At 38.5% G+C, this 22,820-nt stretch overlaps 1 protein-coding gene across 4 annotated transcripts in view; it reads right to left on the minus strand.

Moving 5' to 3' along the window:
- Positions 1-22,820, minus strand: part of SMG7 (SMG7 nonsense mediated mRNA decay factor) — a 75,732-nt gene that overhangs the window by 24,976 nt on the left and 27,936 nt on the right. For 2 of the 4 annotated variants that reach the window (XM_032463559.1, XM_032463556.1), the window contains exons 2-6: positions 22,115-22,253; positions 13,148-13,179; positions 10,611-10,728; positions 8,680-8,812; positions 1,072-1,243 (exon numbers count right to left, since the gene is read on the minus strand). In XM_032463559.1, coding sequence (XP_032319450.1) covers positions 1,072-1,243; positions 8,680-8,812; positions 10,611-10,728; positions 13,148-13,179; positions 22,115-22,230 — 571 coding nt within the window. In that variant the 5' untranslated portion in view covers positions 22,231-22,253. The remainder of the gene's footprint in view (positions 1-1,071; positions 1,244-8,679; positions 8,813-10,610; positions 10,729-13,147; positions 13,180-22,114; positions 22,254-22,820) is intronic. The other 2 variants (XM_032463558.1, XM_032463557.1) reach the window with 1 other exon arrangement.

Genomic DNA, 22,820 nt, shown 5'->3' on the forward strand with positions numbered 1-22,820 from the left:
AAAATGATTAAGACAGGATATATCTTAAAACAAATTAACTATAGGATTATGTGTGAAGTGTCCCTCCAGCTTTCCCTATTTGGGACATTCAGCATGTAACCAATTTTAAAGCTTACCTAGCCCCCATTTTCAGGTCCTCCAGTGTCATGCATCACCAGCTCCCACTATGGACTATGCTGGTGACCTGGAGCCGGCCCACAAGAAGGGGTGAGTTATATGGCACTTAAAAACAAAACAAAACAAAAAACACTATACAAGAGGATCTGAAATTTATGTATTTCTTCAATATCTTATAAAGTGATTTTGAAAAACGCCTTATACCTATTACAATATTAATTATGTATGTGTGCAAAGAATACACTGAAAGCAAAAACCACCTAAATAAACTATTCACTGAATTGCCTCGCAGAACTTGGTGCTTACTTTGATGTGACCTCTCATGGAGTCAATGATTTCTGACACCAAGAAATCTAAAATCTTTGAACTTTAAAGCAGTAATGTTCTCCATTTCTTGTTACTTGGGGACAGTCAAAACATAATCCTATAGTTAATTTGTTTTATAACCCTTTAGGTCACCTTAAAGGAATGAACAAGAAATAAGTAAGTTATATAACATTCGCAGATAAAATGTATAAAATGGAAGTACAAATTTAACTGTAAAAAGGGAACAGTTAAAAATGAACTTTTAATGCACTGGTAGGAAGGAAAGAAGGCAATCTAGTTTCAGAAGGAGTACTTTTTATAAACCCTACCATTCCAAAAGAGTACAGATTCAATTCAGAAAATATTATGACATCACTTTGAAAAATTTAGCTTTGATTACATTTTTGCTGTTTATTACTTGCCTATATCTGCATAAAGTTTGAATAAAATTTAAATCTTAATATGAAAGTTACTTCCTTAAAGATCTTTTGCCAATCCCAAAACATTGAGAAAATCTAAGTTCCTTAAAATACATTTTACAGGTTTCCTCTTATGACAATCTAAGTTATGCGTGGATGGTCAGCTCAAAGTGACTACTGCAAAGAAAAGCATGAATATATTATCAATCCCTTCACACTAAAGGCTCACCAATGTCTCCGAGGTGGACGAGGCAGTGCTGGCAGATGTAGGAACAGGAGCTGGACTGTGGCTTCACGATGGCGCTGGTGTGCGTCTGTTTATTGCTGATAATCCCCAGCTGGGAAGACTTCACACGGCATGGTAAATCTACGTTAAACACTGTACACAGTTCTTGTAATAACTAAAAGGCAAACACGAGCAAGCTTTAGTATTAAGTCAGAACTGGTAAGTCAGAGGTGCGCCAACAGGGAAGTCTGTATACGTTAATGTGTGTAGCTAGTATGCACACTGCTGAGACCGGACAGAGAGGGGAGCCTTTCATAGGATACCTAGTGACAGTCATTACAAATCATATCTTTTGATTTCTGAAGTATTAGAACAATCTAGGATATACATCTAAAAGGAATAGCGTTAAAAAAAAAAAGACTACCTGAACAGGGTATTCAGACTCACTCAGCATGCAACTCCACGAAATTTACCTATCTATCTATCTATCTACCTACCTAGAAACACAAAAACCATTAAAGTTGGTTGGCTACAAATTGACTGAAGTGCAAACCCACACATTTGTTAGACAGCAGGAGTTTCACGCGCTCTGTTTTCTTAAGCCTGAGGTCAACCTGTGCCTTTGCATACAAAAAGATCTCATGTATTACAGACCTGGAAGGGGCTTCTGAGGTTATGTGGGCCACTGCTCTTTCCTCCTTTCTTCTCTGTTCTGCAGTATGAGAGGGTTCCTCTCCCTGGTCAGAGTGAACATCTCTGCCTGAGCATGCCTATTTCATTCTTTTCTGCCTCCTGCCTGTCATCCCCTCATTTTTTAAATCTACTTTCAAATTCTCGTGCCTATTTGCTGTGGCCTATCAAGTGTTGCCCACAGAAAAACAGTAATAATAATAACAATAACTATTATTATAAAAAAAAAAAAACAAAACCACCAAAGCACCCTCCCTTGTCCCTAGATTTCTCCTCTAGCAACCTTCTAACGTCTCCTCCTCTTCTCAGCCAAACTCCTTCAAAGGAGGCACATGTGTCACATCTGCTTTCTCAACCCCTCCTCACTCCTTGATCCATCATGATCTGGCCACTCCACAACCCCTGCTCCTCTCCCAGCCCACCATCCACTGAAACTGTGGTCAATATGACAACGGGTTAGCAACAGCAAACACAATGGACATTTTCCAGTCATCATCGCACTGGACTTCTGCTACATTTAGAACAGCTGATCTTATGGTTGATAACTGAGCTTCTCTAGATCTTTGTATCTTGCCAAACATTTCAGTGTTCTTCAATCAAAGGCTTTTCTCTCCCCACCCTGCTCCACCCTCAAGGGGTGTTATTCCTGGGCCCCACACAGTTCTTCACGCTCCGTTCTTATTCATTCAAATATTTACTCATAAATACATTCATTCAAATATCTGGTTATTATAGCACCCACCATGGTAAGTGACAGAGAGAGACGAATAAGAAAACCTGTGTTCTTACAGAACGCACAGCCAAATGAGTAAGACAGGCACATAAAGCGGTGGGCAAGAGAAGGATGGAGGGAGGAGGGTGGGGAGAGATACCAGCCAGGATGGCATAAGCCCACAGAACACTCTACATTTAAAATAAACTTCATTCCCTAGGTCACTTGATACACATGTCTTACTTTATCCTTGAGATAAACTAGTAGCAATACAGTATGTAGGCATGAAGCTCCACTTTTTCAGATAAGGCTAAGAAAAGTGACAGAGATAGCAAGTGTAATAAGGTTACAGAACTAGAAATATCTTGATTCTATCACCACTCTGCCCTATGCAAAATTCACAATACAAAATAAGACACCCTCAGGACCCAACTCAGAAGGATATGAAAGGTCCCCTTTTTCCTAAAATAATAACCACCTCCATAATCGAATATAAAATCTGTATTCCCTTCGCACGACACCCAGGAATTACCTGCATCTTCACTTAGACCTGTACATTTGGAACGAGTAGGAAATTTGCTGACTTAAAACTGAGTAAACAAAATTAGTGCCCAGAGTGGCTAGAGTCTAGAAATAAAAAAAGCAAGAAGTACAAGAAAGGAACAAAAAATAGGAAAAAAAAAAACAACCCACAAATAGATGACTGTGGAAGATGGCAAGAAGAAACATGCCAGAAAATAAAGAATTAAGTTCGGCAGGTACTGAAAGAACAGACTGGAAAACGAGGCAAGGCTGAGTGTCTATCAAGAAGAAAAAAGAATGTTCACGAAAAGTAAGTCACACATGGCTGGAAACTCATGTGACTGTCTTACAGTCCAGTTTCTGCCTGAACCCAGGAATTGCGGGCATACCAGGAAGTTCCTGCTGGTTCAAGGATTCTGGGTGAGAGAGCACCGGTGAGCTTGGGGGCAGAAACAAGGTGGAACTAAGGAGGAGAAACAGATGTCTAACACCTTGAGTAAAACCAGATGGCAGTCACTCTGTGAAAACTCAGCTCCAGGGCTCCTTAGCCCTTCACTCTACATGAAGCATGGAAAACCGACTATAAACATACAGACTATCACCTTTTAACTGTCCACTACAGAAACATAATGCTATCTTCTTTGGTTCCCATTTTCTTAGAATAAGGACTACTGTTCTGTTCTTCGATGTTTTAAAAAAAACAACCCTACAAGCATAATGTTACATTCTTACATGGACTAGGAATTTGGTTCTGGCTTGAGGGACCATGCTTTAAATAGTTAAACAAGATGATATCTAAGTCAGGATCATCTTCGCAGAAAATATGACTGAGGATAATCGTGCATCAGCCTCTTCTCAATCTACTCCAAACAGATCTCTATCTCCACTGCTCTACAGAAGTCACCTTCAAGTCCAAGATACCATAAACTATAAAATGAACTAATATTTTATGTAACATTGAGGCAAAAAAAAAACCCTCCCAATTAAATGGCAACTGACCATCCTTTGTAACCGTATCCCTACCTCACAGATGTTAAAATACAAAAAATTTAGAAATGAGGAAATACGGTATTCATTAATTTCACCAATGACTTCCATGTTGTCCAATCTAATGGGCCACTTTTTAATCCTCTTACATGACTTCTTTGTGGCCCTGAACAGGGTTGATCACTCCTTCTCCTTATTGAAATGCTTTTCTCTTAGTTTCCAAGGCACTACTCTCTGATTTTCTCCTGTTGCAATGTGGCTCCTCCTGTGCTAAACCTGTTCCCACCTAGTCCTGTGGTTTAAATACCAAACACTAACGTCTAAGTCAGGGTGCTTTATTGCGGTTGTAAATTTTACTCTGGCCCTGAACTTTTCACTGAGCTCCAAGCTTATTTATCCAATTACCTATTTGACCTCTCCACAGAGATGTCAAACAGGTATCTAATTTAACATGGACACAGTTGTTTTCTCCTCAGTAAATGGTACAACCAGACAATCTGATAACTCAAGTCATCTTTGACTCTCTCCCTACCCTGATCCCACACATCCAATCCAATTCATCAGGAAGTCCTACTGGTTAAAAACCCATCGACATCTTCCCATAACTATAGTAGCACGCTACCTAGCTTCTGTTCCTGACTCCTGCTAATTCATTCTCCATACAACATCCAAGGTAACCTTTTAAAAATACAAATCTTATGTTACTTCCTTGCCTACTTTCCAATGATCTGCAACTACACTTAAGATTAAAATTCAAAACTCATCTTAGTCTATGAAGTTGTACAATGATTTGGACTTCGTCTACTTCCTCAGTCTGGTAGCTTAATCTGCACCGCATGTAATCAAGAAAGATATATAGAATATTATTGTTAGCAACATCATTAACTGTTTCAATGATCAAACCAAGATAACAACAAAAATGTAAGTAAAAAGTCCTTTTAATGTTGAGATCGGGAAAAAAAGTTTATTGCTGCTCATTCTACAATTGTTGTAATTGCTCAGCCGCTGCCTGTGGAATGCAGTGGGGAGAATCAATGCTTATTATAAACATTTCAAAAAGTAAATTTCAAAATCAGATTACCCACATATTTTTCCTTATAAAACAATATTTTGAGACATTTGAATGATTCTATTATTTACTTACTTATAAAATGTTTTTGCAAGTACTATGCCCCCTTAACAAAAGTGGTGATTCCTGCTTTACTCCCTTGCAGATCTGTTCTGATTTATCAGTGTCTAATTAAACCCTGGGGATGTACTGCAGAAGGTGGATGCTTTCCTTCTACCGCCACCAGGGCCAGCTGCATCGAGTTCCTATAGCCCCTCCCTACTTCAGCTGTGTGCACAGTTTAAATTTCTACTGCATAAAGGAAGGAAAAGAGATTTAAGTCGGAAATGAGACTGGAGTTTTAAAACTGGACTATGTTTAAAAGCCAAAGAGCAATCAGAATGTTATGAAATTTGTTCAGGATGTTATAATGGGTACCTGGAATTCAACAAAGTAGAGTTGAAAGTAATGACTGGGGGAAAGAAAGATACTATTTTTGTTAATATCCCACTGAGCTGAGACTAATTAACACTTAGAGTCAAACTGTATGCACAATTTTATATCATGGTTTTTCACTTAATAATAACACAATTTTCTCATGTTAAAAAAACTTTATAAACAGGACCTAATTAAACTTACAAGCTTTTGCATAGCAAAGGAAACTGTTGACAAAATGAAGACAAAGCTACTGAACAGAAAGTATCTGCAAATGATATGACTGATACTGGGGTTAACAGCCACAATATATAAAGTGCTCATAAACCTCAACATCAAAAACCAAGCAACCAGATTAAAAAATCAGCAGAAGAACTGAACAGTTTTCCAAAGAAGACATACAGATGGCCAACAGGCTCATGAAAAGATGCTCAACATCGCTAATCACCAAAGAAATGCAAATTAAAACCACAATGATATATTATTACCTCACACCTGTCAGATGGCTATCATCAAAAAAGATAACAAATGATGGCGAGGATGTGGAGAAAAGGGAACCCTGTACACTGCCAGGGGGAATGTAAACTGGTGCACCACTGCGGAAAACAGCATAGAGATTCCTCAGAAAAACTAAAAATAGAACTGCCATATGACCCAGCAATTTCACTCTTGGGTATGTATCTGAAAAAAACAAAAACACTAGTTCAAAAAGATACATTCACTCCAATGTTCATAGCAGCACTATTTACAATAGCCAAGATATGGACACAAACTAAGTGTCAACAGATGAATAGATAAAGAAAATGGGGGTGTGTGTGTGTGTGTGTGTGTGTGTGTACATCCACATACATACATAAACAATGGAATACTACTCAGCCATAAAAAAGAATGAAATTTTGCCATATGCAACAACATGGAGGGATCTGAAGAGTATTGTACTTAGTGAAATAAGTCAAATACTGTATGTTATCACTTATATATGGAATCTAAAAAGTAAAACTATATATATAACAACAAAAAAAAACCAGACTCAGATATAGAGAACAAACTAGTCATTACCAGCAGAGAGAAAAAAGGGGGCAGGGGCAAAATAGGGGTAGGGGCATGAGAAGTATAAACTACTGTCTATAAAATAAATAACCTACAAGGATATATTGCACAGCACAGGGAATGTAGCCAACATTTGTAGTAACCATAAATAGAGTATAATTTTTAAAAAATTGTAACTCATTATGTTGTACACCTGAAACATAATATTGTACACCAACTATACCTCAATAAAAAAATCTTCACAAATATCATTTATAATAATTTCACAATTCCACTTTACAGATAAACTATAATTTCTTTAACCATTACTCTATTGTAGGATACTGGTGTTTTCAAATTTTAATACTTGAATTACAGTAGCTATTTGTTCCTTTAAATATAATAATTACTATTAAACATCCACTGATCTACAAACAAACAGGCAAAGAGAAAACTGTACTATAAAAACAAGCAAACAAAACCAATCTGATAATTCCCGTATTTCAAAACTTTTAACACGCTGATCCTCCCGCTCTGGATTGGATGCCCCCCTAAGGAAAGACAACTGTTACCCAAATTTGGGTGACATGGCAATCAACATTAAATAAGTGAAAGGACAAAAGAAGAAACTGGAAAAAAAGATGTTTGTCAAAAAACCTTTTTTTTAATTAATATCCTTTTATATAGAAAGAGCTCAGACAAACCAACACGGAAAAAATTCCATACGTTAGAGAAAACGCTTTATACACAAAGAGGCTTATCAAACCATTTAACAATACAAGGAAAAATGTACATTTTGTTTATAAAGCTGATACAAGAATGGATATGTACAACCATGTACAAAAACACTACAGCATTTAGATTAAAAGGGGTAATTTATCTTGAATGAGAGAATGAACAATTTTTGACTTTATAATTTTCAAATCTCTTGAAATTAGTATGCATGTTTTTATAATCAGAAAGCCAAAAAAACCTACATCTATTAATGCATCCATCTCCTCAGTCTGAATAGTCTCTTGAAAGTTAAAGACGGTCCCTTTTTCCCTCCAAGTCTCAGTGTCTAGTATTGTGCTTTACAAATAGTAGGCTTTTAATAGCTACTTGTAGAATGAATTAATCATTAAAATTCACTGTAAGGATTAATTAGTGGCACACCATGATCCCTCTCTCCAAAAATATCAACTCTAGCTAAAAGTCAGCCTCAATTTAAAAATGAATTTTGAGAGTAAGGACCATACTTGAGTTCTTTCAGCGATGAACTGTGATGAATGTTTTAGCCTAAGTAAAACAAATAAATCTCTGTAAGATGATGGCTACTTGGCATCTTCCAACGGTCTTTTCTTATTCTTACCATTCTAAGAAATGGTAAAACCAAAACAGAGCCAAAGTACAGGCAGCAATGGTCAAGCAGCAGAACAGAAAAAGAACAAGCCAAAAACTTATTTCAGTGCAAGATCCTCAAGACAAGACTGTCTTGTCATTGTAAGGTGAGAATTTAAGTACATTTTATTAATTAAATTATGAATGCTATTACAAGTGGATGAAATGTTCTAAAGAATTCTGCTTATAGTAAAGAAAATTCACTGTTTGAAGAAAAGATGCGTTTATTCTTTTACCTTGCCTGACTTAGAAGTTATAGCAGGATGTGACTAAGGACAAGGAAGGGCTCTGAGGATGAGAGTAGCTTATTACTCAAACTGAGGAAAAACTACTCCATTTCTTAGCTAGTTTAACAGCACTTCCAGCCCCAGATAAATTCTATGTTTATATAACACTATGAAGACTCCCTCGATGTCACACATTTTGACTCTTTCTTACCTGACACAATACAGCTGACAGCTCATAACTGCTACGCCAATACCCACACACTGACATTTGCTCTAACCCCACCAGTAACCGACTACCTCTGATGTTTCACTAATACACTGCTCTCATCACCCTTTTTTCATTCACACAATTATACCGCCAACCTTTAAGCTGAACAATCGCCTTTTTAAGAGCAGAGTCTTTACTGTTTTAAAAGTCTTACAGTAAACAATTTGGGACATTTTTATTCCCTTGAGATTACAGGTGATCAACTCCTGGACTGATCACACAGTGGGTACACAAGTGCTTCTATGAACAAGATGTGCAGAAAGAGAACATTCACCACCAATTCTACGAAACTGGTAGGCAACACAGAACTCACCTGAGTATAGAAGCCACTAGCTGCCTCTAGGAACAGAGAAAGGTTTGCCTGAACTTCACTCCGATTCGGGTTTGCTCGATTCTTTGCCTGGCCTTGTAGTGTTGTGATCTGATTCTTAAAGGCATGATTCCAGCTGAAAACAAAATGTAATTCTATTTGGTATAGCAGTGACTCACTGGGCAGACACTGGTCCCCCTGAGAACAAGAAAGAACTGTCTGTTATAATTATAACACACTAGACAGTAAACTTGCATTAAAGTTATTCACTTATTTAAATAACTTTATGCTCCCCTTTGAACAAGAATAGACAAGCCGTAGAAGGCATCTGACCTTGGTAAACACTTACCAAATGTTCGAATAACCAGACTGTGGCTTCAGTTACTAATCTTTTAGTGCTACTAGAGTTAGGGCCTATTTAGGGATCCCAGTATAAAATCAAAACCTCAGGGGCAACCAAAGTAAAAATAAGCTATTAAATAAAGCTTCCACACATTGTACAGCTGTGCCGAAAAATGACTGTTCTTTATCAAGTGACATGTCTGGATTTGGGGAAAAAAACTGTTTTTTTTTTGGTCAATATTAAGCCATATCTCTTACTTCTCTAAAACCTATTTCCCATAGCACTCCGTTCTTTTTCTGTTTAATAGTTTGTTTATTTCTCTTAGGGTTAATATTTTCTTTCGAGCTTGAAATATAAGCTCATTTTTGATATTTCAATTTTGGCTATTCACTAATTTTGGCTATAAACTAAGAAACAACACAATGCTGAAATGTGGCATACCAAAGTTTATTATAAACTGTCTTTCATTAATAAGTTGTATGGAGAATCATTTAAAATTCAGTTATGGTAAAATATAGTCACTCCCTAATTTGGAAATTACAGAGGGGAAAAAGATACAAACAAATAAAAATACCCAGAACCAGGATGGAGGAAAGGAAGATATTACTGGCTTGACTAAAGGAAGCAATATGGTTGAAAAGGGTTTACAACCTACCTGGAAAGTACCTAATTCTTTATCAACAGCAGCTTTTCAGGCTCTTTTGAGGCACTGGGGTTTTTAATGTCTTATGAGGGCAATCACTCCCTCAGCACTTTTGATGCCATCTTATCCTTGACTCTAATATCAAAAATATGGATTTTGAGTGATTGTGATTAAGCTCTATTACTAGACCTCCTAACAACATAAAGGTTAGGTGTGGAAGACAGGAAAAACTCATCTTCTCCACAACTTAGCATAATGGGCATTATTAAATCGAATATTTTTGATTTTTAATTTTCCACCAGGCTAACATCCTTGTTCCAACTTATAACGTAAGGCCTTCCATGAACGGCATTCATTTACTCACTAGGGAATCTGACATCTGCCATTTCACCCCTCATAGAAAGAATGAGTAGAGCAGCCTAAACATACAAAATCCTTCTTTTGCTGTATTTTGGGGGGAAAAAAGGAAGTATTTATTTATTTGATTAAAAGGAAGAACTTTCCTTCTAATGCAAACACATTTTCTTTTGGGAGAAATTTATAGAATCACATTTATCAAAGAAAGATTTGTCTAAAGTCTACCCTTCAGTTTCTTTTTTTTAATCTTATACTGAAGACAATACAATACAGAGAATCCAAACACTGTCTCTCAGTACTTGAAATATACACAGATTTGTTTTTATGATACGCCCTAAAGTCCTCAATAAGGCTCAACTCTAAACATTTCTCCTCTTGCCAACTAAGACTATGTCTGAAGAAAAACCAGTGGTCAAAAATTTTGCTCAAAAAATCACAAGTATTAGAATTTTTCTTTTCTTTTTTTTTTTTTTCACTGAAAAAGCTTACTCTGACACCGGTTAAAAAGGAACAACCAAATTGTTCTCTTCTATTCTAAAGCCTTGGTGAGACTCTTGATGTTATAGGGACATCCCAAGTGATAATACTTACAGATCCTGTTCTACTTTCTTGTCTAAAGCGTATTCCAAATCAGTAACTAGCATTTTCTGGTACAGGTCCTGCAGAGCCTGCCTGGATGTCCAGACCTCAGCTGGACCCAGCTTAGAATCTGAGTAATGAAACAAAAACAGAACAGCAGACAGATGAACAGATAGTTAAGACCATTATACCATACCAGTGACTCCTTCACCCTCCTTTCCCCAGAGCAAAAGCTGCTTTCAGGACACACCACAGACTGCTGGGGAAGCTTTATACTGCCACGTTTCAAATGACTATCACGTTCTGGCGAATGACTAAGTCCTGTTTAAAATGCTTCTTCATTTGTCTTTTAGTTTTGAAATAACACTATGAAGTGAAAAAGGCTAAAAAAAAGAAGACTCGTTTGCCCTTTGCTCTTAACTTGGACTTCTATGTATTCGCACCACAGGAAGCCATGTGCCCAACAGTAAGTCACCCCGACTGAAATGATGGACTGCCCAAATTGGTCTGTTTACTCGCATATCTCTTTGTCCAAATGTCTCTTCATTCTGAATCATTTTCACAGTTGTCCTTATAGAAGTCTCCTGCCGGCTCACAGTCCAGCAGGTGTTTGGGCATTCTGCTATTACTCCTACTCTCCAAGGCCAATAAAGCCTTGACAGTAAGTGTTATTTTAACGATTGGCAGACTGCTTGCCAAGACACTTTTGTGAGCAATACATTCTTGCTATTTAATATAAATGAAGACCAGCAGCAGACAGTGATTAAACTGCTCAAGAGGCCAAATGAGAGACTGGGTACAAGATGAAATCAGCAAGCCAGGCTATGCCCATACGTACTACCAAACTGGGGCCACACTGTCTGCCAGAGTCCCGCAAGGCACATCAGCCTTTCTGATTACTAGGCTTACGAGTGCAGTAACTGACAGCCCGCTGCCTCAACAGAAGAACTGAACAGTGGGCTTCTCAGTGACAGATTTCTGCCTGCCAGTTAGCCTGGCTGGCTGGCTGCAGTCAGTATTCGCTGCTGCACAACGGCCTGAGCCTCATTCTTCTTCAGGTCTGATGTCAGTATCTACAGCCACTGTCACCCTACTCTGCACACAGAATCTTCTAGCTATCTGAGCTAGTCCTCACAAGAGTTTCCTGGCTAATAAAAATAGGGTATTTTGGGGGGGGGGTGGCTTTGGTATCAGGTTCTTAGTCCCTTACTAAGTTTTTAATAACTAAATAAAGAGATTTACAGATTTATTCAACCCTGCTTCAACTCATCGATGGCAGGGGAAGGATTATAAGGGATCGTTAACTCTGACCTGTCAGACAGAATATCATTTAAATGAGTGGATTTAATAACTTAGTTAATGTTTCTGGGCAGCCAGATGTCCTCTATAAAAGTCAAACCCTAAGTCTACCTACTGAGGGTGTTCAACACTTAAGAAAATGTAAAAGGTGTACAGATAGCTTAGCATTACCTGATGTACAACTTCTGTCAGACAGTGCAGATTTACGCTTACAATGACGGCACATGGGCGTCATACAGCAGCTCAGAGCCGACACTGACACGAGCATGATGACAGCTATAAGGTGCTATGCGAAGTAAATCTACGAAAAGTGTTTTTGGCTTTTTTTTTTTTTTGCTTTTTGCCTTGAACAAGATGTCGATGAGATTAGCCACAAATTCTCAGAATACTAGCCTGTAATTCTAGAAGTTGAGAAAAAGAGAACTAAACAGCCCATTTCCTCTTGGTTGCAAGTTTTGGCAGGTGTACTGGTTATAACAACAGTTTAACTCTTTGTGGGTTTAACTGCAGAATTAAATTCTTCAAAAATCAGAGTGAGTTGCTCTATGCCCTGTCTCTTTTACAGTTTCGGACAGTGACACAGAGCAAAGTGCTACTGTGCTGTCACTCAGATCATATTCATCGCTGCACAACTACTGTCATATATTCCTTAAGTTTGGAGTTAAAATCATCTGCTGCTTTTACTGACTTAAGTTCAGTTATTCTTTCAAAATCACCCTGGCGGCTATTAATCAAAATGAAAAAGAGAAAAGAAGGCAAAGTGGCAAGGTAGCTCAATTTCAAGGACTTTCAATTTGCAGGGTTTTCCTGCAAATGTTCTTTCTTTTTCTGAAGGTTTACTTACTATTCAACTATAACCAGAAAGATATGAGCCTAACATCACAAGATACTTACTTGTGTTTATATGGTGTATGAATTATTTTTTCTGTATCTCTTAAGTCGCTGATAGTTGGTAAAAATTAAACAATTATATGCATTAAATTAGGTAATATTTGACTCAACATAGCGCTAGATTATATAAAATTCTTGAGAAGCCATTTAAGAATTCAAAACATAAAATTCTTGAGATGCCATCTAAGTAAGAACTCAAAGTATAAAGACAATAAATATTTAAAACAAATAGTAAGTTATCATCCCCTGTACTGCAGTGCAACCAGGACAGAACTATACGTAGCACAGAAAAGCAGACATACTCCCTTTAATTTAATGGTATAAAATAAGCTGTGGAAAACAAATGAGCCAGCCAGTACCTGTCATGTCAGCCTTCAGGACTTCTGCCTGCCTGAAAAAAGGAAAAAGAACATCAGTTAGAAACAAACTAGGCCCACCCAACATAATAACACTACAGGTTTGAAGTTCAGTGGAATCAGACACTACAGGAAGGATGCACGGCGCTGCAGACAGCGCTCCTGTTTAACTTCCAGAGGACCACTGAGGTCTTGGCAAACCGATGCTATTACTGAAACGTTCACAGGGGCATCAGGAACTCTTCTCCTGCGTTCACTTTCTTACAGTTAGCATCCAAATTGGATATATTTAAGGTAACATTAAATGATAACCATCAAATAAAGTTTTCCTTCAACAAGGTCAGAAAACCCTGTTTCTCAAGTCACCAGCCGCTGTAACTATTTCAAATCTCCACTCTTGTCAAGCTACTGATTTCCGCCCCTTCCTCAGCCCCAGCCCTCTTCAGCAAGGGCAGCCCACACCTCAGGGAGAGCAATGCCCAGTTACCAAACACTGCATTCACACGGCCCTCTTCTTTCTCACCCTTTTTAAAACACTAGCGGTACTGCACCTCTTACTTAAGACTAGGAATTCCACTCAGGTATGCTCTTTCTAGCCTTTCTTAAGGGCTTCTGGTCCTTTAATTTCAATAATTTAAAAACCTGCCTCTCTGTTGGGTCCTTCTCATCAGTATTTAAACATGCCCCAGTCTCTCAGATTTTTAAAACTTCCTACCCTACATTCTCCTCTAGCTGCTGCTCCTTCTCTCTCTTCCAAATTCTTCAAGAACTGCCTGTGTTCAAGGGGTTGAAAACCAAACTCCTGGTTCATCCCCACCCCACCTGGTTCTCTTTCTCTTAGCATCTGCATCTAAGCTTGCTGGCTGTGAGAAGCAGACACCTGGAAGTCACTCACGGCAACTGCCTCTCAAATCCCTGGCACTCTGTAACTCCAGAGGACTTCACCAGCCCGAGCACATTCTGAGTCTACTGCGCTCCCTTTACCGGCCCTTCAGCCACTCTCGCCCAGGTCACAGCTGCAAAGCCCCCAAACCGTTCTCCCCACTTCACTCTCGTCTCATTTCATTCTGTCCTCTTTACTGCTGCCAGAGGGGGCTTTTAAAAATGCAAATCTGACCTTACCAATTGCCCACTTAAAAATCTTTAATGATTTCCCACTGCACTCAGGGTAAAAAAGCAGAACCTTCATGAAAGTGCTCTACAGAGCACTCTGCACTCCAGCCCTTACTCCCTCTCTCCGGAGCTCTGTGCTCCGGGCCCCTGGGCTCTGGCGTCCCCTGAGTGCTCTGCTCCTTTCCCACTCAGGGCCATCGTAAAGAAGAGTCCCCTGCTAGGGATACCTCTGCCCTCTTTGTCTGGCTAGCCACTCATCTTTCGTCTCAGTCAGAGACACGACTTCCTCAGGAAGCCTTACTTAAACCCTATATACAAGAAGGATACTGCTGCTTTATGCTCTCAAAGCACTCATATTTTTTCTTCACAGTACGTATCTCAGATTTTAAGAATGCTCACCATCACAACCCCCATGCCTGCTAGCACACTGCCTAGCATGCAGTGTGCTTTCAATAAATACTTTTTAAGTGAAGAAAGGAAAAAGGTTAAATTATGTTCGTATCTTCTATTTAAAAAGTATATAAACTTAAGAGATCTCCATTTAAAAAAAATTGACATAAAAGCTAGAGAATACTGAGATTCTAAAATTCTAAATTTAATTGTTTTACATAATTTATTAAGTATTTAATATCAATTGGGAAGTTTAGTTTCATCAAAACGTAACATGAATCTTTTCATTTTTCTACCTTTTAAAAAGATACTATGTTTTTCAAAAATTAGGCTTTCAAACAGAATCACAATAGGATGCTATAGAAACCATGAGCTATATGAGAACTACCAGTATAAACAAACAATACTAAACAAACAGCTACACTCAGTCCTAAAATGTAACATCACGTCAAATTCCATCATCCATACAGCCTAGTTTCACTGTTTGCTTTGAATGTTAAACTTCTGCCATTAAAAAAAAAATCGTAACAAGGTTATTGGTTTATGCCTTTACAGCCTAAGATTATACAATTTGAGATTACCATGTATCCTACCCTACCAACGTCACAACCACAGCCCCCCCCCCCCGGCCCCAGGCCTTCCTGGAGCACTACTAACTGAAGAACCTCACACTGAGACAGCCAGCTCTGAGCATGCATTGCCACACGATTCAATAACCTTTCATTCTGAGCTGCAAAGCTGCGAAGGATATACTTCACTATGCTTCCATATCTTAGCTAAAAATCCATACTTTGGTATATACAAGATATACTTAGGATCATGTGCCTACACGGTGTCTTCTCATTCCAGACAAGATTTGCTTGTAAAGATGAACAAATACCATTTTGGTACATGAACACCTGCCTAATGAGGATACCAATTTCCAGTCAAATGAAGATTAAATTGAACATATGACAGGAACTATCTCCAAATAATCTGCTATTCTGATAGGCCATCATTAAGAGAAGAACTATAATTGTAGCAGATTCTGGAGCAGGTTTCTACTGATTAATAAAGATCAAAATTTTACTCTATTTTTATATACTATAGCCTCTCCAAGAAAACTGTAAAACAGAAAATTCAAACACTAACAAAAATGCAAACTCATAAGAACTACCTGATGTGAAATGTTCAAGCATTCTGAAGTTCCAGGAGTTCTGATTCCTCAGTATGACAAGGGAAGAGGTGCTCACCTCTGCGCACAGTTCCCTCCCAGGCTCCAAGAGACACGTCAGTGACTAAAACAGCCTTGCTAAACTGAACTGGTGAAAAGACAGCTCAATGGAAAATAAAACGGCTACCACGATTCCCATTTTATAAACCAGGAAACTGAAGCTCAGAAAGAATTTGTCCACAGCCACAAGCAATTAGATACGATTAAGTACAAATTTAGTTTTCTGACTCCAAAATCCAAGTTATTTCTATTTCTTTCAAATTAGAATAAAAATACTCTATGACATAAAAAGCTAACATAGATCTATCTAGGTTCAGTTTTGTTCTCTGTCAATCAAATGCTAACATTTAAGTCCACTAGCCTAAATTAAAAATCTGTTCATATTACGGAAGAAATAATATCTTTATCAGAAAGAACACAAGGAGTAAAATTCATGTTCTAGTGCAGTGGTCAGCCGTGGGTGAAAGTCCCTGCCTTTCACACTGAGTCAGTTTTTGTAAATCAGTTTCGCTGGAACAGAGTCATGCCCATTCATTTACTGCTTGTCTACAGCTGCTCTCTGCCACAAGGGCAGAGGACGGTAGCTGGGGCACGACCACGTCTCACCAAGCCTAAAATATTTACTATCTGGCCCCTTTTCAGAAAAAGTTTGGCTCTCCTGCTCTAGGGAGTACTTGATCCAAAAACTGAGAAGTCTATATCTACATATATATATATATCTATCTATAAATTCCCAAACCAGTTTTCCCATATGAGGAATTATCAACAATAGTTTCCTCAGAGTAAAGATCTATTTTTATTCATTAATATCATAATCTTGTCACAAAGAGGACTACGTTAAAAAGTGGTCTCATGTAATTGCAAAGTTAGTACCTGTAGGCGACACTGTTTTTGATGGAATTTATTTGCAAACTGTTTAAAAATGGTTGTTTATATATTATCCACTAATTCTTCCTTTTCCCTGTGTACCAAAAATACACATTTACACAGGTGAGAGGGTTAAACTGAAAATTACTACCTCACCAGAAGAGGAATCCCCATCCTCCTACCACTGCACAATCATTAGGCTTTTTTATACAGTGCATAATATACAAGAAATCGAATCAATAGACAGTGATCTTATACCCACTGCTTTCATAAAGATTAGCACAAAATTGGCTATTGGGTGATTTTCTTTTTTTTATAAAGAAAAAATACTACACCTCAGCTGACCTACTGGTTTTGTTTTGTTTTCTTCCTGGTTTTGTTAAAGACTAATATTGTTAAAAGATTAATGTTACAGTTTATAGCCCATGCTCATATAGAGAAAAAAGTTTAAAAATGTTTCCCCTTGGTTTCTAGAAGGTGTGGCAACATGAGTTCCTTTTTATTCTTACTTTTAGCGGAAGGAATTATTGAAAAGAGTGAACAAACCAAGAACTCAAGAATTAATGTCATCATGCCTTCAGTAACAAAATAGCACTACCAAACAATTATATAAAGCTTTGAAAACAGCCAATATATTGTTTCATTAAGTAAATAAGAGAAATTAAGCACTTCTATCAAACAATAAAAAAGAAAAAGTCATTAAAAGGCTGAATAAAATCTGAAACATTCAGTGATAATCAAATGTTTAGAGCTAACAATCTGAAACAACACTCCTGGAGACAACACGGTTCGCCAGGGCCTGCAAGTGCAGGTGGCGCATTCTGACGCACAAGGCGCACTGAAACAGCCAGCACTGCATTCAGCGCCCACTGTCCTACAGTCAGTGCCTTCCATGAAGTCAGTCATTTAATCCACAGTACGTGCTATCATTACCTGCACTTTATGAAGAAACCCAAGGCGACAGAGGTTAAGTAACAAGGTCGTCAAGTTAGTAAGTAGTAGAGGCAGCACTTTAACACACTGATTTCAGAACCTAACTCCTAACTGTTGTATCATAGTTCCTCTCTTATACACGATTTTAAGGAAAAAAAAAAATCTGGAATGTTTAATAGTAAGTAGCCCCCCCAGAATCAGGGCCTTCAATAGTTAAACATTTTATGGTAACATTTTTATAATGTCACTAGAGGAAAAAAGCTAATTAATGCTTATCTTCTTTAACAAATAGCTTGCTTACACACAGCACTGATACAACAATGCAAGGCACCCAATATAGGCTACTCTCTCTTAAGAACACACATTAAGATCCATGACTTAAAAACAGAAGATATTTCCAAATCAGGGACAGAGTCAATGGAAGACTCCTTCTACCTGGACTCCCAACCCCCTCCCTCCTATAAGCAGAACATAAGAATATAAGCCAGCATCTCCTAAACTCAGTTGTGAAGGAAAGGTGAATCAGCCTCTTCTGTTTTGGAAGACAAGGCTAGAGGAATTTTTTTTTGAAATTTAAATAAAAGCCATAACGGGTTTTATTTCAAGATAATTTGGTTATTTACTTATTTCCACAAAGTACTAAGGAATATCTGGGATGACAGTAGCCATCAATTATAATCATAAACATAGTATCTAATGATAATTATTTGTGCTAAATAACAGGCCAGACCTAGAAACTGTACTAAAGTGAGCTGACCTGGGCAGACGTGAACACGCACCCAGGTCTTAGAGACACCACCGAGTCTCGTGGCAGTGATGAGAAAAAAGGAAACCATACTGTCCGCTGCTGAATCCCACACAAGAGCACCTAGGGAAGACGCTGCTCCCAAAGGAGCTCCTCTCAGTGAGAGAGAACAGAACGCGAACTTGCTGTCTACGCTCCCTGCAGTCTGTCACAGGTTTACAGACCGCCCAGCACTCCAATGGCCTACATCACAACCTTCACTTGACAATCTGCATTATTTGAGTATGTGAGTATTATCTGAGTATTTAGTTAATGAGCATAGGTGTTATTAAGGGCCAGTTCAGGTCTGGGAATCTCAAAGCATAAGGAGTCGTTCTTCCCGGCAGAGAAAGCAGCACAACAATAAAAACACGGGCAAGCCAGTGAGAGAGGTAGCCTGCCACATCAAACGCAAGGTAGGAAGCTTCAGAAGGTGAGCTGGAGAATCAAGGCACACGGCAGACTGTGAGGCCTCACATGACATGTGAAGGAGCTCAGATTTTGTCTTTTAACTAACGGGAAACCAGTATTGAATTTTAAGCAGGAACACAGTATTGTCAGAATTGCATTTTTAAAAGATTACAACAACAAGATGCGTGGAAGATGGATTTTAACGAGGCAAAACTGGAAGACTCCGAAGCAAGGAAGTGACAATACAGATGGATGGAAAAGCCTAGACTCAAGAAATATCTGTAAGTAAAATCAGTAGAAGGAGAGACAAAGCAGAGAAAATAGTCTAAAATCATTCCCAGACTGTTGGCTTGGACGTCTGGGTGTACAAGAAAGTGGAGGCATGTAAGCAGACACTCAGAGCTGAGTGTCAAGCACGGGGCAGGCACAAGACTGGGGACACAGCTGCTGCAGGGAACAGCACAGCAGTGCAGTTAAAACCGTCAGAGTATGTGTAACTGCTCAGAAAGGCAGAAGGGTGGTGCTACGTCCTCACCTTCACTTTTAAGGGGCAGGTAAAGGAAAGATAAGGAATACCAAGAAGGAACTAACAGGTATGTGAGGGCAAGAGAAGAGTGGTGTACGGAAAAGAAGAGGATAAAAGGGAAGAGGAATCAACAACACTAAAGGCAGCGTAAGGACTGGAAAGTGTGCTGGATTTGGTAGAACAAGGGTCAACGACAGCCTTGCCAGAGAAAGGAAAAAAGGTCAAACTGCAGGGAAAATGAGGAACAAATGAGAGGGAGAAGTTTAAATCAACTCTTAAGACACTGACTGCGAAAAGAAAGAGAAGGGGGCCATGGGTCAAGAGAAGTTTCTGCTTTTCAATGGGAGCGACTCGGGCATGTCTGGAATGTAGAAAAGAACCTAGGAGAAAGGTCTAGGCTAAGACAGGGAAATGAGAATAAAACTGACAGAGCAGGGCACTGGAAGAGTTGAAAGGACATGAGAATGCGCGTACAAGCCAGGAAGCACAGCTGGCGTTAAAAAGGGGCAGGGTGAAACTGGAGGGAGGAGGAAGAGACAGAAACGTGCTAGGAAAATCTGGGAGTAATGCAGGGTGGAGAGATGTCAAGAGAATTCACTGCTACACTGCCTCAAATTCAGAGATAAAGTAGATCAGATCAGTGTCTGCAAGTAAGAGGGAGATTAACTGAGGAGAATGATGGATCTCTGGGATAATTACAAAATGAACAGGAAACTCACGGCAAAGAAAAGAACTGAGAAAAGTGAATGGTGCCATATGGCTTAGACACAATGAAAAATATGAAAACAGATCAAGATATAAGCAGATAAATAGGGCAGAGGACCAAACTGATTGTTCAAAAAAGGAGATATAACTAGCAAGTGCAAATGAAAACAGGTAAATATTTTTACTCTAAATAATCAAGAAAATAATATACATGCTAGCCTTAAAGACAGTGGGCATCTCATACCTCTAAGGAACTCGAGGCAGAGTAGAAGACACAAAGACATATACAATAATTTAATAATTTCAATAAAACATGATTGAGAATAGGATAGGAATGCATACCTAGAGTACAAACAGAGAAAGAGAAGAGCCCCTGGAGTGAGGGAGAAGGCGGCATTCAGGGCTACATTCCTAACACCTAGAAGAAGGCCTGGTGCGCCACAGCTGCTCACTAAACTTGCTGAATTAATACAATGTGTATCATACAGAAGGCAATTTTATGTAACAGACAATGACATAGAATAAAAAAGACTTAGGTCTGAATCTGCGTTTCTTACATACTAGTAGTGCTACCTTGGAGTTGGTTTCCAAGAAACCTCAATTTCCTCGTCTATGAAACTGATACAAACTCCCTTTCAGTGTTGCTATGAGGAATAAATAAGACAACAAGTAAGTTGCATAAAAGAACTGGACTGATAACTCCAGGAGGGAGGGGTAATCCGACTGTGACATGAATACCTCAGTGACCACCAAATTACTTTTCCTAATCTGGTCACTGGCACAGGATCCCTTCTGAAGTAGCACGCCAGGCTGAAGGAGACAACAATCCAAAGTGGAGGTCAAAAATCCTAGGCCATCTACTACCACATCATGCTAAGTCACAAAAGAAAGAGACACTGTTTGAATGTCACCATGACCACATTCTAGCATGCACAGAAAATAAAGCTGAAGGTAGACAGACAAAAATTACAAACGATTTCTAGTATTTTATTTTTGCTTCTTCCCAAACATCAGTTTTGATTACATAACTTAAGCAAATACATTTTAAAATTGGACCTGATAATAATCAAGCCTAGAAATGTCATGGTAATTGATTAGACTCTAAACTAATCTGCTAAGAATTAACTAATAACCTAAATAATAATACAGTTTGATCACGTACTATTTATTTGCCAGGTCCTATTTACATGCTTTCATATGTTATCAAATCTTTAGTTCTCACATTAAATCTATCAGGTAAGTAATAACATTATCCCCGTTTTTCTGATGGGGAAAAGTTTACCCTGCCCAGTCACACAGCTACGAAGGGTCAGCGCCTGGGCTTCAGAGCTCATAAGCATTATACAGCACTGCAGGTCTTCTGGAATATTCTGGCCATAGGTGTCACTGTCATGGTATCAACTTCTAGGGGCAACTATCACTTCTCGTTTAAAAGCCACAATTCCAAGTCAAGCACCTTCACATTCTGTCATTTCCACTGACACAAGCTGATGTGACAAGAGCTGCTAGCTCACCACGTGGTTGGAGAGGCTTCTCTTGCACACCATCACATGCCTATTTCTATAGGCGCCTAGGAGGCATGACTGCATCCAGGCTGGCATACAGAACCAAGAACTGATGATCCCTGCACTCCAATGAGTGCCATATACGTAACCCAGCACACAGGCATTTTCATTTTAAAGGATAATCTGTAAGACAGATCACACGTCCCTCTGCTGATCATAAATAGTCACACACAGCATATATAAACATAAAAATTTCTTGAATTTACTTTAGTAAATGTTTAAAAAGTTTCCTTGGACTACAAGATATAAATGCTCATGACAAAGTAAACATGCCAAATCTCTCATGAAGCCACATAAATAAAAGAAATTTTTTTAGCACTCCCCACCCCCCATCCTGGCCAATATTAAATGCTTTAGAAAGCCTCTAATTCTTCTATTAGTGTTCGTAGTATATGAAGTATTTTAACATATATCTCTAAAAGAAATACAAACATGTAGAAACCCCTTGTAATTTTTATCCTACCTAATATTACTTGATTTCAGATGCTCCTCTGATTTCAAGTTTCCGGTCCTCATCTGGGACTTAAATGAAACGTTTTCTCCCACAATGACTATCTGCAAGAACATCCAAGTTCTCATAAGGTAGAATGGTTTAAGACATTCTAGACAGAGGAGAGGAGGAAAACATGAGTTAACCCACAACAACAGAGAATCCCCTTGAAGAAAGTTAAATTATTTTCTCATTAGTTAAAATGATTCAATGTCAAAGGTAAAGGAAAAATATCAAAGCTTTTTTTCCTTTTTATATTTAGTTTCCTAGAACACACATTTAAAATTTGTAAATTCCTCAAATATACTTGATTTGTATATTTCTAAAATTCTAGCTTGGGATTGAAGTGTTATTCTAATCTCACTCCCTGTCTGAAAGCTGAGTGATTTTTACAAGCAAGCAGACACCAGTTACCCAGCAGGGTTCTTGTAGTACCAAGGTGACAGCACCCTGCAGAACACAGGAGCAGATGGCTGGTGCAAACTGGACTGCTTATAGAAGGAAACACATGTAAAGCAATTAAATCACAATTATAGATGGTATAAATAATGCTTAAGTTCTAAGATAATCTGAAAATGGCCAGTTTTTAGATCTTCATTCCCTCACTGAGCAGTGATTTGGTCATTCCTATGTGCTAGATTATAGTATTTGGACTAGGTATACAATAATGAACGAAACA

This window comes from Camelus ferus, chromosome 21 (assembly GCF_009834535.1).
Source record: "Camelus ferus isolate YT-003-E chromosome 21, BCGSAC_Cfer_1.0, whole genome shotgun sequence".
Taxonomy (NCBI): Eukaryota; Metazoa; Chordata; class Mammalia; order Artiodactyla; family Camelidae; genus Camelus; species Camelus ferus.